The following is a 14,900-nucleotide window of genomic DNA, read 5'->3' on the forward strand; positions in this document are numbered from 1 at the left end:
GGTTCGGCGGGGAGGGAGGATGAGGACCTGCTCCCGGGGCGCTGGTATCTCTCGGGGACCGGCCCTGCCCCGGGCTGCTTCGGGCTCGGGAGAATCCCCCGCGGCGGAGTCGTGAAAGGGGGAAGGGCCCCCGGGGAGCACCCAGGGCTGTGCCCAGCGGCCGCCCCTGCCCGCTGAACTGCGGCTTCAGGAAGAAGAGAACTTGAAGTGTTTCTCGGGAGCTGGAGTAGCAGCCTGGTTTCTTTTTTGATTTGCCTTTTTTTAATTTTTATTTTTGGTCCCCCTTGCTTAATGGTCTGATACGCGTGTCTCTTGAAGAAACGTTTTAGGAATGGTCATTTTTAGCAGTGAAATCTGCTGCGCAAAGGAGGATTATAACAGAGCTCTATGAATGATAGACTCGATTGCTAAACCTTGCCTTGACCAATCTTCTGGCCCTCGGAGAGATCTCAGGGTGCGCTTGGGAACGAGCGAAAACCCCTCTTATTGAAAAAAAACTCGAGGGAAAAAAAACTTTTTTTTTTTTCTTTTTTTTTCTTGGGACAGTCTAACTGCTTTAAAAATTACTTTTTTTCGGTCTTGTTTTGTGATAAGTTGTTTTAAAAAGGATTGTCCTACCTGATTGTTTTGTAACTGGTGGAGGAAGGAAGGATCCCTCTCAAATGTTTATAATCTGACAGTTTTGGTTTCTGAAGAGTTAACTGGTGTTTGCATGATACACCTATTGCTAGTCTCCTAGCAGACTTTTAATTTTTTTTTCTTTTTTTTTCTTTTTTCTTTTTTATTAACCGGGGCTGGTGGAGAAGGTTACCCTGGTCAGAAGAATCTTTGCACATACATTTATTGTATATATTTTTGGTGGGGTTCTCCCCACATTTTACTGTCTCTTGATGACTCCTGGAGGTGGCAGTGGGCCCATGAAAGACTGTGAATACAGTCAGATCAGCACACACAGCTCTTCGTCTCCCATGGAGTCTCCCCATAAGAAAAAGAAATCGGCTCCCAAGAGAAAATGGGAGGTTTTTCCTGGAAGAAACAAATTCTTCTGCAATGGAAGGATCATGATGGCTCGACAGACTGGAGTCTTCTACCTGACTCTTGTTCTCATCTTGGTCACCAGTGGACTCTTCTTTGCATTTGAGTAAGTGGCATTAAAGTCTTCATATCTTACTTCTCTAGTTAGTTATTTCCTGGCTGAAAAAAAATGTAATATATTTTTCCAGATGCCATAGAGAATGCTGACCAAATTTGGCTAATACTGTTTTATATAATTGAAAAGATAATCTAATAGGATGCTGAAGGACACATGGTTTTGGCTATTGTATGCTGTGGAAAACTGATGTTTGAGGATTAATGTAGTGTTTTTACGCTATAGGTTTCCAGCTCTTGCTGTTATTGCAAGAGGATTGTAAAAGGAGCAGGTTTGGGATAGTCAGGAAGTGATGTAGCTTCTTGTCTGCCATTTACTCTGCTGAGAATCAAAACTGGCAGGTGTGACCTTTGTCACAGAACTGAATGCAAGAACGCAAGAACAGCAATATCTTTCATTATGTTACGAATTTTTCATGGTTGTTGTCTTTGTTTTGTTTTTCTCTTGAAGTTGTTTGATTGCTTGTAGATGAGAATTCTGGATTAGTTAAAAAAAAAGACAAATGAGTGCTGTGCAATTTTGTATGTGCCTAGCTTTCCACCGCTAGGTAACAGGATTGCTTCCCATTTGTGATGATAACTTGCCTCTGAGTTTGATTGTAGCTTAAAGCTATGCTTGTTCTGGGGTTTAAGATTTTTAGTTAGTTAGTTAAGCAAGCTTTTGGTGTCTTCCTAGGACTTCTTCCTATTGCTCTGAATCTTCACAGAATCAGAGTGGGAAGGTACCTGCAGAGATTATCTTGTCCAACTCTCCCACTAAAGCAGGATCACCTAGAGCACATTACACAGGACTGCATCCAGCTGGGTTTTGAGTATCTCCAGAGAAGGGGACTCCACAGCCTCACTGGGCAGCCTGTTCCTGTGCCTTCAGGGGTCCTTTTTGGTCTGTATAAAGTGCACACAGTGGGATAGCAAATCAAATAGACTGATTTTTGCAGTTTTGCTGGAGTGGTTAAATTATGCAGGACAATAAAGAATTGGGCACTTGATGTGAGCAGTACAATTCAGCTTTTATATTTCCTTTTTTTTTTTTTTTTTTTTTTTTTTTTAAAGCACCTAGTACAAAGGTGCTCATACAGCCAAAGCACTTACTATAGTAATAATTATATTATTTTTAAAGAGTTAATGCTGCTTTACCTGTTTTAAATTATTGTAGCTTGATTTGTGGTTTGTGCCAGGAAAAAAAATCTTGAAAATACTTACACAGCTCATACTATTTTCTTGAATACAAAGTGTAAGAAAGCTTCAGCGCTGTCTCCAGAAATTCTGTTTGCTTTGCTGAGTGGTACAGTTGAACAGCAAGGGTCATTCATTACTTGGTGTTTTCAAGGAAAAATATATTGACCATTAGCAAACCCTCAATTGAACCAGTTAAATGTAGATACTGGTGGCAGTAAAAAAGGTAAAAATGCTCGGCAGGTAGCCAGTGGCTAAGTATGTATGTGAACTTAGCATATGGATTGTCTTTAGTGGACTCCAGGTTACTTTAGAGGGATTTATTAATTGTAAATCTTCTGCAGACTTTGTGAGACTGCTTGAATACCCTTTGAGTAGCTGAAATAACACAGTCGGGATGGTATCCATGTGCTGCAAGTGTGTTTACTTTCCTGGTTTTAAAGAGGTATTAAAGGTGTAACCTGATAGTATTGCATCAGGAATGGGTGCCATTCTGTTCTGTTTGCCAAGATCAGGCCTGGTTGTGGAACCCTTTTCTCTGTGAGCTGACACTTACATCTCTGTGCAGGCTCATCACCTTCAGCAGAGCCTCAGGAGGCAAGCACTGAACTTCCAGCAAATACTGGAATGCATATGATCATGAGTGTAAAACTTACTTGTTAAGCCACCATTTACAGTTTTTTTATATGTTTTAACACTTTGATCCTTTGGAGATATTCTCTGCAGCTGCTTGTTTCAGAACTGCTAAAGCAGGATGAGCTGCTAGCTGTTCATCACCTGATTTCATTACTACAGTGAGTTATGTGCTCTGCCAGAGTTGAACACTGCCACTTTTGTCATGTCTTTGAGCTTATTTGTAATGTAACTGTATGTGATGGACAACATTTTTAGTCAAGCTGCAGCATTTTGGTATATAATTATTGCTTATGTTTACCAGAAGTCTCAAAGCAGGGAAAAATCCTTGGTTTTATGTAACTATAAATTCTGTGTGTACAGGTCTTGAGTCATTCTTGTATCACTTGCACTCTCTTTTCAAGGAAAATCAAAACAGGGGGTGGCAATGGTATTTCATTCTCATAATAATAAGGTAGATTTTGGTCTTTAAAAAGCACTTGCACTGAAAAATTATTACTCATCCTCTGAAGACTAATTGAAAAACAAGCCTTAAGACTACGAGAATAGTGTTCAGCATGTTTGTGATGTTTGAACTGCAGAAGATTGTTAACATTACAAAGAAAAGAGAGGAGGCTCTCTGATTGAACAGTGTTATTTGAAGCAGTTTCTAATTGCATCTTTGCTAGCAGTCTGAAGTTACTATTTACTGATCAGTTGATAACATCTTGAGTTGTTGAAGTGTCACTTCCATTATTTGGCTGGTTTGGTTATGACACTCCTCATGAACGAGCTATTTACAGGTTGTGACAGAGATGTCTTTTGGTCCTTTTTGTACACATGGACCAAAGTGGTTTTTAATTGGGCATGAGCCTTGTTTGCCTGAACTGTAAAGTCAAACTGTCATTGGAAAGGAAGATACCTTGTATGTTCTTGGAACTGTTAGATCTTTTTGTTACAATTGAAATAAATTATTTTGGTACCGCTGGTGTTGGAAACTGGAAAATAGATACAACTGTTCCAAATTGATCTCTGGTTGCAGTCAGTGAAGAGAGGGAGTAGGAAAGGGATTACTTTCTTACAGCTCATTTCTGGGAAAACATTTTGTTAACATAAAGACCTGTTCTTTATGCTTTCAGTTTTGTTTGTTCCTCTAACATGTTTTACCCCTCTTTTTATATGCTCTTGACTCACATTCATCCAGAGCTGTGTCTTGTGTGCTTTGTAATCCTCTCCAGGGAAGAAATACATTTCTCTGAATTTACAAATCCTACCTGTCCAAAAGCCAACTTCTTGAATGGTATAACTTTTGCTATACAGACCTATGCAGGTCTGTATAAAGAACCTATGCCTTTTGTAATATTTGTTTCTTCATATCTTTGCTTCCGTGCTTTTTTTCAGGCTACTTTTCCCAGCTTCTGCTTATGGCTGCTTTTATTCCTTTCTCTGTTGACTTTTGTCTCTCGTATACTCCAAATGTATTCACTTTTTTCTTTTATCATATCACTGTTCCTTTTCATCTTTCGAAGACAGAAGTCAGAATTTGCTTAAAAGAAAACCAGCAATAAGCCATAAGCTTTCAGGTAGATCAAGTATTTATAATTTCTTCCTTCTTTTCCGAAGGATGAGAATGCAAATAACAAGAACTTTTATTTCTGTAACTTATCTAGTAAATATAGCATTACTTAATTGCAAGCCCTTTTGGGTCCCCGGTGGGTTGCTGCACTTGAGGTATTCTTAAAAATTATGCCTATTTTAAAATGCTCAAGGTGAAGGACCAAAATTTACATAATTTGTCTTTAAAATTTGAGTATGTTATTTTTATGTTTGAAATGTGTTTCCTAACTCTAACCTTGTGATATTTAGCTGCTTTTTTATTGCAAATTTGGCCTAGTGTTGAACTTCCTTTTTTTATCTTGCCTTGCCCCATTGCAGAATCACAGAATTGTCACAGTTGGAAAATACCTGTAAGATCACCACATCCAAGTGTCAACATCCCTCCCCCCTGTAAAATACGTATATCAATATCTGTATCACCCACTAGAGCATGTCCTGAAGTTCCTCATCTACAAGGTTTTTTAAGACTTCTAGGGATGGTGATTCCAACACCTAGCTGCTCTCACAGTAAAGAAATTCTTCCTCGTATCTAGTCTAAAGCTCTCAGTTACACAGATATGCATTTTTTTTTTTGACTATTCAGTGCTTATGTAAAAGCAGCTGTATGAAACACTCGAAAAACTAATTCCCTTCCCCACACCAAAGATAGCATCTGTAACTGAAGGGCAGATCTCACTGCTGTACCTAGCCAGTTCAACCACTGTGTTTACATATATGTAAATCCCTTATTGGTACAATAGAGAGAAGCAAAACTAAGACACTTCATAGCTTTTATTCTGCTCGATATGCATTCTTGAAAGAAGAAAGAACCCCTTATGTCTATGGTCACTTGAGGGTACTGGTTTTGCAGGTTATGGGAAAGAAAAATAGAGGCTGAATGATGTATTTAACACAGTAGCATATGTAAAACAGACATTTTGCTGTTAAATGGCAAGTATTGTGAGGATGCACAAGCTTCGTGAGTTCCAGAGCTGTGGTAGATAGCCTGGCTGCTTTGCTGTGTGAGTTAAAGCTGCCCCTGTCTGCCAGCTCATTTCCTCCTTAGACTTGACCGTGCAGGTAGCAGGAGGAGGGAACATGCCTGCACCCGAGCTGCTTCAGTTCAGGTGGGCAAATTAAACTTCTGATAAAAGGTGGGTTTAAGTGAAGATGCTGACTGAACTGAATAGACTCAGGCACAGTCATGTTTTCTCCTGTCAACCCAGTTGCAGGGTGAGTATCTCTGGAAGGAGATTGAAGCAGATGGTAGGATGCCGGAAGGGCTGTGTGCAGCTCTTTTCTCTGTAAACGTGAGTCAGAGACCTATCAATTCTTACACCATTTGAAACTGGCAGTGATTCCACAAACCCGAGATTTTTTTTTCTTTTGAGCCAGTTAAAATTTTATTTTTGTGACTATTTGTGTAATTGCATTGTCTTCTCAGAGATGGATGTTAGAAAATTATTTAAACCGAGACTTTATATGCACATGTGTGTACAAATTACTGCTTTCTATATGCTCTTTCAGTTGCTGGCAATCTGTTCCAGACCTCCCACTGTCAAAACCAGTATGACTGGAGGACATTCATGAGTCATACTTTCTGATGCAGTGTAGATAGTTCAATATTGAACTTCTGTAGCATATTCTATAGCAAAATGGTGTAACTTCTGCTCATTGTGACAAACCTCTGTATGTAAACACTGATGTCAATAAGCTCAGCATTTTCACTGTGCTATCAACAGCCATCTTCATCTTATGGCAAAGGATTTCTATTCTTCCAAGAGGTGGATTCTTAGTGTCAGATTGTATTGCAAGTACGTGGAATGTTCTTAATCAAATAACCTTCTTCATCTTTCTTCATCTGCTCTTAAGATGAGGACATTACTGGGTCTTCTGATGACTGCGTCCTTAGACTACAAGTTCCTTAGAAGTAAGTGCTACCAATCTGACTTCAGGTGTTAAAGGCTGCTATAAACTTGTAGGGCATTTCCTCCTTAAGACATCAAAATGGATTTCAAAGCAAAAATCATGGCATATAAGCTAAAATGATAGTTCCACAGAGAACTGCATCCTTTTCCACATGTAAGGCAGTAGCTTTCTGTAATTCATAGGAACGTAGGCGAATGAAGTGATGAATAGTTTTCCCCCCCCTACCCTCCAGTTTTCTTTGCTTAAATTCCTGTCATTAAAATTAAACCAGAGCAATGCTTCTGTTTCTCATTTTGTCATATTATGTGTCTCTGATAACTTAGTGAAAAAGACATGGAATTCAGTAAATTTCATCTTTTGGGCTTACTTTTTGTATTGGTTTTATATTGGATGTGCCAAACAGTATGGCAGATTCCAAAGGGATGGTATGAATTCCAATCAGATTTTGTTTATTCTTTGTATTTAAATTACCCTGGAGGTGCTAAGTGTAGGAATCAAATGTCTTTCAGCTACAAATTATATCTAATACTTTCTTCCTTAACAAGGGACTTTACTTGATCACAAAAAAAGTTTACTTAATCTCTTCCAAGTTTCTCAGTGATCTGTACAAGAATGTCTGCTGAAGTTTCTCCCTAGCTTTGAATGAATTATATGGTCTAAATTGAAATCTTTTAACTGAGTAATGTATCAATATAATTTGATATTAGATCATTCACCTCTACTTTTCAAGGCTAGGTGTGTTCATGTGGAAATGGATGATGATTAAGTGCTTCATTTTCAAAGTGAAATTCTGTGAAGATAACAAGAATAACTGCTCTTGGTTTTCGGAACTGTACCTTCCGTAGTTCCCCTGAAACTGCAGGGGCTCATTATGGTTTTTGTAACACTGAACTCCTTTTTCACAAGGAATGTTAAACAGTTTTGGGGTTTTTTTCTTCTGAGAGTGTTTTTTTTTAGGTTTGTTTGTTTGCTTGGTTGGGTGGTTTTGGTTTTTTATATTAATTTTAGTTGATGATCTTTATCTACAATTTCACAGAGAGGACAAGTTTTGAATGTAATTTCCTGTCTTTAATTCCTTTCTTGCCTATAGTTTTATTTGTATTTGCATCTTTTCTTTGGAGAGGTGGAGGGCAATGAAAATAGGGATTATAACCATATAAGGAGTGATGTTGGGTTCTGTGATACCAGTTCCTCTCAGAACCTTGAAGGCATTACTGTGGAGCTTTGGACTACTCATGCATGTTCATCTTCAGAGTGAACTGTGAATGTTTGTGATACTGTTTGCCTGATGTCATGCTGACCCTTTGGAGAAAGAGGGGAAATGCCATCACATTCATCATAGCTTAGCATGATCATTGTAGATGGGCATAAATTCTCACATGAGATATTTCGTATACTTTCTAGAGAAGGGAAAAATACTGATTTTAAAAATTTGCTTATTCTTACCTATATAAATGCCTTCAAATATTTGTATATATTCAGCCTCCAGAATTTGAGGTTAGACTTGAAACTTTTTGACATTTGTTTGATAAAATGTATTCTAATTTATCACTCAAAAGTTTGAGGTGTCTCAAAAGGTATTGGGGGTGGGGTAGGTTGGACTAGATGACCTTTAGAGGTCCCTTCCAACCCAAATTATTCTATGATATATTGGTGATTTAATCTGTATTGTATATCTGATTTGTTTTGTCTTTTTCTGAATGGGTGCTGTTGCCCCTTATCTTAATGGTTGTGTGCCAAAATTATAAAATGTGTCTTCCAGAGATGAGTGTAAGAAGAGTAATGCTAACTAAATTTACACTGTTGACAAATGGATTTCTATTAATTCTTCTTGGAAAACTGATAATTGTTATGTGACCATTTCTGCAACTCTTCTCACATCAGTCCTGTGGAAAATTTCATACCTTATGTGTGGAAAACATGTTTGGTTTTTTCAGATATTTTCTCAAGTAATTTTCTTAGGAATCATGTTATATATTTAGGTTCATATAAATTATATATTTAGGTTCATATAAATTATTCTTTTTACTTGTGTTTAAATTTGTACTAACGATGCAGAAACTACTTTTGTTGCTAAATGATTTATTTTCTGTCATAGCTGTGTTGCATTATTATTTTGTTAATAGTATTTCAGACAAAACAAAATATATCACTGAATCTGGATGACTGAGAAATTATCATCCTTCAATATGAGAAGGGAAAGTATTAGTCTCTGCAAACTTTAATCAAACCATTCTGTTAATTCTCTTTTTTTTTTTTTTCCTTTTTTTTTTTTTTTCCCCTGGAAAAAATATTTTATTAAAAATACCTGACCTTATTTGTAGATTCAGTAGAAACTGAAATGCTGAAATTTGAACCAGACATTAAACATATGAATCCCTTTAGCAGCTAAGTACTTAGTAAGTACTTAGAAACAACACCAAAGCAATGCTTAAAGTGTAAACAGTCTCTCTGTTCTAGTGCAACATTCAACTGTTATGGCATTCAAATGTGAACTAATTAAGGAGAAAATGAAGATGACTGCAGTATTGGAGAAAGCTGAGAATATTTTTAGCTTTCTTAGGTGCATGATTGTTTCAAAATGGCCCAATGAAAAGCCCCATTGGCTTATAATACAGAGACATTTTAAAAAATTGATTAAAATGTTGTGGCAGCTTTATCTAGGAAATTTTTGTTATCCTTATTGATGATCCTTTTAAGTGAGGCTGTAGTAGCTGATAATCACCTGAGTTCCAGACTGCCAATAAATATTTGTTCATGTAAATGCTGCTCATCTTTCATTTGGCAAAGTGAATGGAAAAGGGGAAAAATCCCCTCAAGCCAGTTGGAACTACCAAAGTTTATTAAACTTCATATAATTACAGACTGTTTTTTTTCAGAACTTAATGCAAAGAATTGTATAGTAGTTAAAGTTTTACAAACTAAAGAAACAAACAAAAATCATCAAGAAATTAACATGAAGCCTATGTGTAATATAAAAAATAAAATTCTGTTCCTGTTTCTCACATGAGAAAAGTATTCAGTACTTAGGTAAGCTCAAGAGTTCTGGAGTTTGATTTGTGTAACACACACCCTGTCCCTTACCCCGTTGTACATCTTCATATTTGAACTCCTGTTCGGGAGCAAAGGGAACTTTGTATTTGCAAAGCCTGACCATGGGCTTTCTGCAGTCTGCATTAGTGGAGATGTTGCCTAACTGCATCCCAGAGCTGCACCTACTGAGCTGACAGAGTGCTGTAGTGCTATGATTATTCAGCTTCTGTATCCCTGATAAGTTCCTATGCATCAGTGTCTGTAGGGTTTATTGACATTATTGTGGGATGGTGGCTGATGAGGTCTTACATAATTGGGTAATGAGATCACAGCTGGTTTTGTTTTATGCTTTTTCCATTCCTGCTGTCCCCTTTGGTTGCTTACTGAAATAAATACTGGCAGGGTCCATTTCTTGTGGTGAATGTGCAGTCAGTTCAGATTCTTCTTTGAATTTTACTCTTATTAAAAAAAAAACAAAAAACTTTTCAAAATAGGTCAAAGAGAATACTGAGAGTTAAATTGAAAACTGAGAATCTCAGCTCAAGACATGTAATATCTGCAGTTTGTAAATTTCATGTTAAAGTGCAAGCTTACACTGTTATGTTGACTGCATTGAATTAATGAAATAAATTTTGGGGGTTACCTGTACATTTCTTATATGGACAATATTCTTAAGTGCAGGAACAGATATACTAGAATTTGTTGTTTTAGCTTAAATAGTGTAATACTAGAATTTACAAATGTAGATTAAACAACATTGGTGGGGATCAAAAAGTTCTTTCCTCCCTTAGGAAGAGGTGTACTAAGAAAAACTTGTTTCTGACTGTGATTAATTTTGTGTACCCTCCTTTCTGAGCTGTCTGGGTATCAGGAAGTTTCACTCCTAGTGTTGTGTGTTCAGTACGCTTGTTAGGTATTCCCCTGGTTATGAAATCCATGTTTCAGGGTAGGAGCAAGTGTCAGTCCAGCCTGTATTTAAATTTTGTGGGCGTTCTTGTTTGTGCTTATGGTGTGGGTTTTCATGGCACAACTATCTATTGTTGACTGTTTTATTGGCAAAAAAGGCTTTTGGTTGTTGCAATAGAATGTGGTAGGGTTATAGTTCTTCCTAATTTGGAACTATGTAGTGCAGTTAAAAGTATGAAGAAGAAAAATAAGCAAGACTAGCAGTGACCTCTTCTTCATTAGTATCAAAACTCTGTAATAAACTTGCTTGTGAATTTGGTTTCTTTATGTCTGGAGCTCATAATACTTCTATATAGTGAAAAAAATACAACTTTTAAGATATTTTTATCATTCAACATGGCATGAACTCTTTCTAGGGCTGGGCAGGCATTGGGTGTGGAAGCAGTAAACTCAGTCTTTTTTGTCTGCGTAGACTGGTATGTGAAATGGGTTTCATGGTGTGATACAAAAGATTAGTGCACTGTGTAAAAAGCAAAGTAACTCCTGATAAGCTTGGAGTAGAGAAGACTCAGGGGGCATCTTATAAAAAGTTAAGTACCTGACTGGGGAGATGAAGTAAAAAAAAAAAAAAAAAAAAAAAGAGCCCTCTTCTCAGCGGTGACCAATGACTGGACAAGACACAATGGACGGAAAATGTAATACTATTTGAACATAAAAAAGTTTTTTGTTTTGGCTTTTTTTTTTTTTTTTTTCCTCCCTGTGAAGATGATCAAACACTGGCACAGGCTGCCCAAGGAGGCTATGAACATAATGAAAACCTAACCCATACAGACCTGAGCAACTTCCTCTAGCTCAGGAGAAAGCTTGAAGGAAACAGAGCGTATTTTATTTGAGTGAAATACATCTGAATCTCTACATCCTGTAGTAGTTTCTCTGAGTCTGGTGGAAGCCAAATTAGCATTTCCCCATACCACATATTCAAAGCATCATTTTTCAAAGTAAATTTTTAGCCTACATACCTGCCTGTTTTTTCTGAGTGGACAGGGGTTGGATTCTTGGTGCTCATGAATTCAAACAAAACTTCAGCACATTTCAAAGGAGTATCACAGTTTCGTTTCTGTTGAGCAGGCTCACTTGCTTTGAGACAAATCTGATGCTCAAAGGCTGCTAAAAAGGGTGGACCCACCTCTTCCCTTCTCTCAGATGTTACTTCTTTTGTCTAGCTCTGTTGTTTTCCCCACCCAATGGTGAACCACTTCAGGGAGTTCCCTTCCTGCAGAAAGTTTATCTTTCCCTTTTGCCCACACAAAGAAAAACTTTCTGCTGCTTTAGATCCCCGAGCTGAAAATTCAGAAAAATGTTATTAATAGTACAGGGGAGGAAGTGGGGAAGTGAGAGAGAGGAGATTTGTCAGATCATCTTAGCTATGATTTTGAACTGTGTCCTAACTTGAGGAAACATGATGTAGTCTTGGTTCATTGTTTGGTATCTGTGAGGATGCAATCAAAACATTGTTAGGCTTACCCAAATTACTGTGTAGTTGCTTAAGGATGATCTAAAGAGTTCTGACTTCTTAACTGTGTTTTATGTTTGGAGTAACTGTATGGTAGTTTACAGAACCTGAGCTGCAGCATCTTTCAAATAACACATTATTAAATGCAGCTTAGTTGTTTCTTTTTCTGTTTTTGTTTGTTTACTTTTTCTGTATTTTTTTTTTTTTAAAGAAACTAGACCCAATTCTGTAGTGTAACATGGACCAGTAACTGAAGCAATTATTCTTCTACACTCTTGACTGTGTTGTCTGTGTTCCTCATATCCAGATTGCAGAGCCAACATATTATATAGCATTTGATAGCAGAGCCTATGGAAAAGCTGCATGAAAGCTTCTTCACCTTAGTTTGTATAAAAACAGCTGCCTGAGCCAAAATGTGGTAAACTGAACAAGGAGAGGAGTATTCTCAATCCTTGCTGTTTCTCCCATGCTTCAGCTGAAATAGCAAACAGGGAAATCGCCTGTTTCTTCACAGTTCCATTCAGCTGCCTACTTGGGTGGCTTTTTGTCATTGGTTTGTTTGGTGTTGCAAATGTTGAAAGTTTCAGCTTAGGAGGGCAAAGGAAGAATCAAAGCAGTTAATGGAAAACTGAACAGCCTGCATGCAAGAGGCAGTCGGAGTAGATGTCTCTATTCACAGTGCAATAAAAGGATTGGCCTTTAAAATGATTTTGTTAAGTAAGACACCTAAAGCTAATCAGAGCAGAAGGAACTGCTGTAATGCAGAAGGCACGGAAGAAGTTGGGGACTGAAATCTGTCAGAAATTAATCTAATTCAGTGTAATACCTTGAAAGGACGACAATTCTTTTATAAGACAGAAGGCTTTCTTCTCTTTACTTTGCACTGTGGAGGCTCCGAGACCTCTCATCTCTGATGTGAGTGTTCATCTTCATACTAAAATGTGGTGGGTTTTTTCTTCTAATGTAATGAACCTCAGATCCTTTTAGGATCAGGCTGGACTGTGCATTGTTTTTTTAATGCTAGTCCCCGGAAGTTGGAATCTCATTTCCAGTACATGAATAAATCAAAAGAAGTGTGGTGGGGGAGGAAGGACATTTCAGAGGAAAGCATGGAAGGATTGGGTGGGATAACAAGTTTGCTTTTTTAATTTACTTCATATTAAAGAAGGATTTGGGAAACAGGCAATTGGCTATGAATGTGAAAATCAAAACAATCTGATAGGAGAACAACAACTGATATGCTTGGGTCCCAGTAAGTGCAACTCTTGTGGGCTGACATCCAGCTTTACTGAAAGGTAAACATGCCCTTCCCAATGAACATACTTTTCTATTATTGCATCCTAGAAAACTTTAACCAACAGCTCAAATTGCTAAATGGTAGTCTGGAGGTGCAGTATTACCCAATGGTTGACTGTTCGTGGCAAAAGTAAGTTTGTTTTCTGTTCTGAAACTCTTTTTAAATAGTTGTTGGCATTAGTCCTTGCTATTGCAACAAAGAAATGGCATTTATGAAAGGAGATCATAGGCTTATTGCTTCCTAGTTCAAAACAAAAGAAGTGACATTTGTTGCAAAGGTAAATCACTGTTCTTGAAGTAACACTGTCATTGAAATAAACTTTTATTTTGAGCTTTATTATATATATTCCTTCTGACTGCAAAATAAAGGTCACAGGTTTAGGGGACAAACAATTTGTCACTGAAGCTGATCCCTACAGGTAAGAGTTGCATAGCTGTGTTATCCAGAATGAGTGCATCCCTAGGCCAGCCATGCTTACCTTTGTACTCTGAATAATGAAAATACTTGACAGTTCTGGAAGATTGTTCAATGCATGCAGAATAGTTGGGAAGGGAGAATAAGGAGGAACTGAAGTATCTGCTGTGATATTTGCTTCTTGGAAATCATTCCGATTTACTCAGGAAGCAGTTTTGTGTCTGTATTTAAACTGGTAATATTTTTTTATATATTTGCGGGATTTCTCGGCTGTTATTATGTCCAGTACTGTAGACACAGTTGCACTACACTCCTGATTTGCTTATGCATGTTGTATCTCACCAACATCTCTCTCTGAAACTAAATAATAAATATATGAGAAATAGTTATGAATAGACATGGGGTGTTGAAGTGACTCATGAGATACACTGGTGGTCCTAGTTCATCAGTGCAGAATTAAGAACTCTGGCAATGATGGCATAGTGCATAGGTCCTTTGTTACTTGACTCCTTTTGGAGTTTGGTTATTTATATATTTGTTTTAAGACTAGTCAGAAAAGAGAACTGTTGAGGACTAGTAGTGATTTAAGGTTTACATTTTTAAAAATTTTGGGGGTTTGGGTTCTAAGGTTTGCATTTTTTAAAACTTTTTTTAAAAAGTGAAAATACTTTTCCCTTTTGTTACTCTTTCTCACTTCTCTTGTGCTGATCTTTCATGACAGGAAAGCTCTGGCCAAAGTTCTGGGTTTTTTTGGTTTGGTTTGGGTTTTTTTGTTTGGTTTTTTTTTTTTACTACTTTCAGTGCCATGATGGCGAGGGAAAGAGCCAGAACACAGACTTGCAGGTTACACATACAAGAGAGAATGAGTTATTCTGAATCTTTGTTATGCATAGGCAGGAGTCTGCAAGTGTAATGGTGTCTCAAAGATGTATGCTGTGTTATCTTCATCAAAGTCCTGTTGCTGCATCTGCCCAAGCTTGAGTCTTTTGTGTTAAGAACTTGATTGTTATCTAGTAAAATATCTGAAACGTGTGCCCATGCTGGGCCTGCCTCTCTGAGGGCATAGCAGAACTCTTTCACTGAAATTACAGTGCCAGCCTATTTGTGGGTTTGGTAGCACAACTGGTTTGGGGAGGTGAGCACTGCTCTGGGCAGCTGCTCTCACTTGTGGCTACAGGCAGCATTAAAAAAACAGTAGAAGTGCTTCACTCATCTTCCAGTTTCTTCAGTTTCCAGCTCTGTGTTTTATTACTGCACAAAAGTTGTCTTCACTTA

The 14,900-nt window shown here is 37.6% G+C and overlaps 1 protein-coding gene across 4 annotated transcripts in view; it reads left to right on the forward strand.

The window, feature by feature from the left end:
* Positions 1 to 890: 890 nt before the first annotated feature.
* Positions 891 to 14,900, forward strand: part of ZDHHC14 (zinc finger DHHC-type palmitoyltransferase 14) — a 100,860-nt gene continuing 86,850 nt past the window's right edge. For all 4 annotated transcript variants that reach the window (XM_071740660.1, XM_071740662.1, XM_071740661.1 and 1 more), the window contains exon 1: positions 891 to 1,141. In XM_071740660.1, coding sequence (XP_071596761.1) covers positions 891 to 1,141 — 251 coding nt within the window. The remainder of the gene's footprint in view (positions 1,142 to 14,900) is intronic.

Source organism: Heliangelus exortis, chromosome 3 (genome assembly GCF_036169615.1).
Source record: "Heliangelus exortis chromosome 3, bHelExo1.hap1, whole genome shotgun sequence".
Taxonomy (NCBI): Eukaryota; Metazoa; Chordata; class Aves; order Apodiformes; family Trochilidae; genus Heliangelus; species Heliangelus exortis.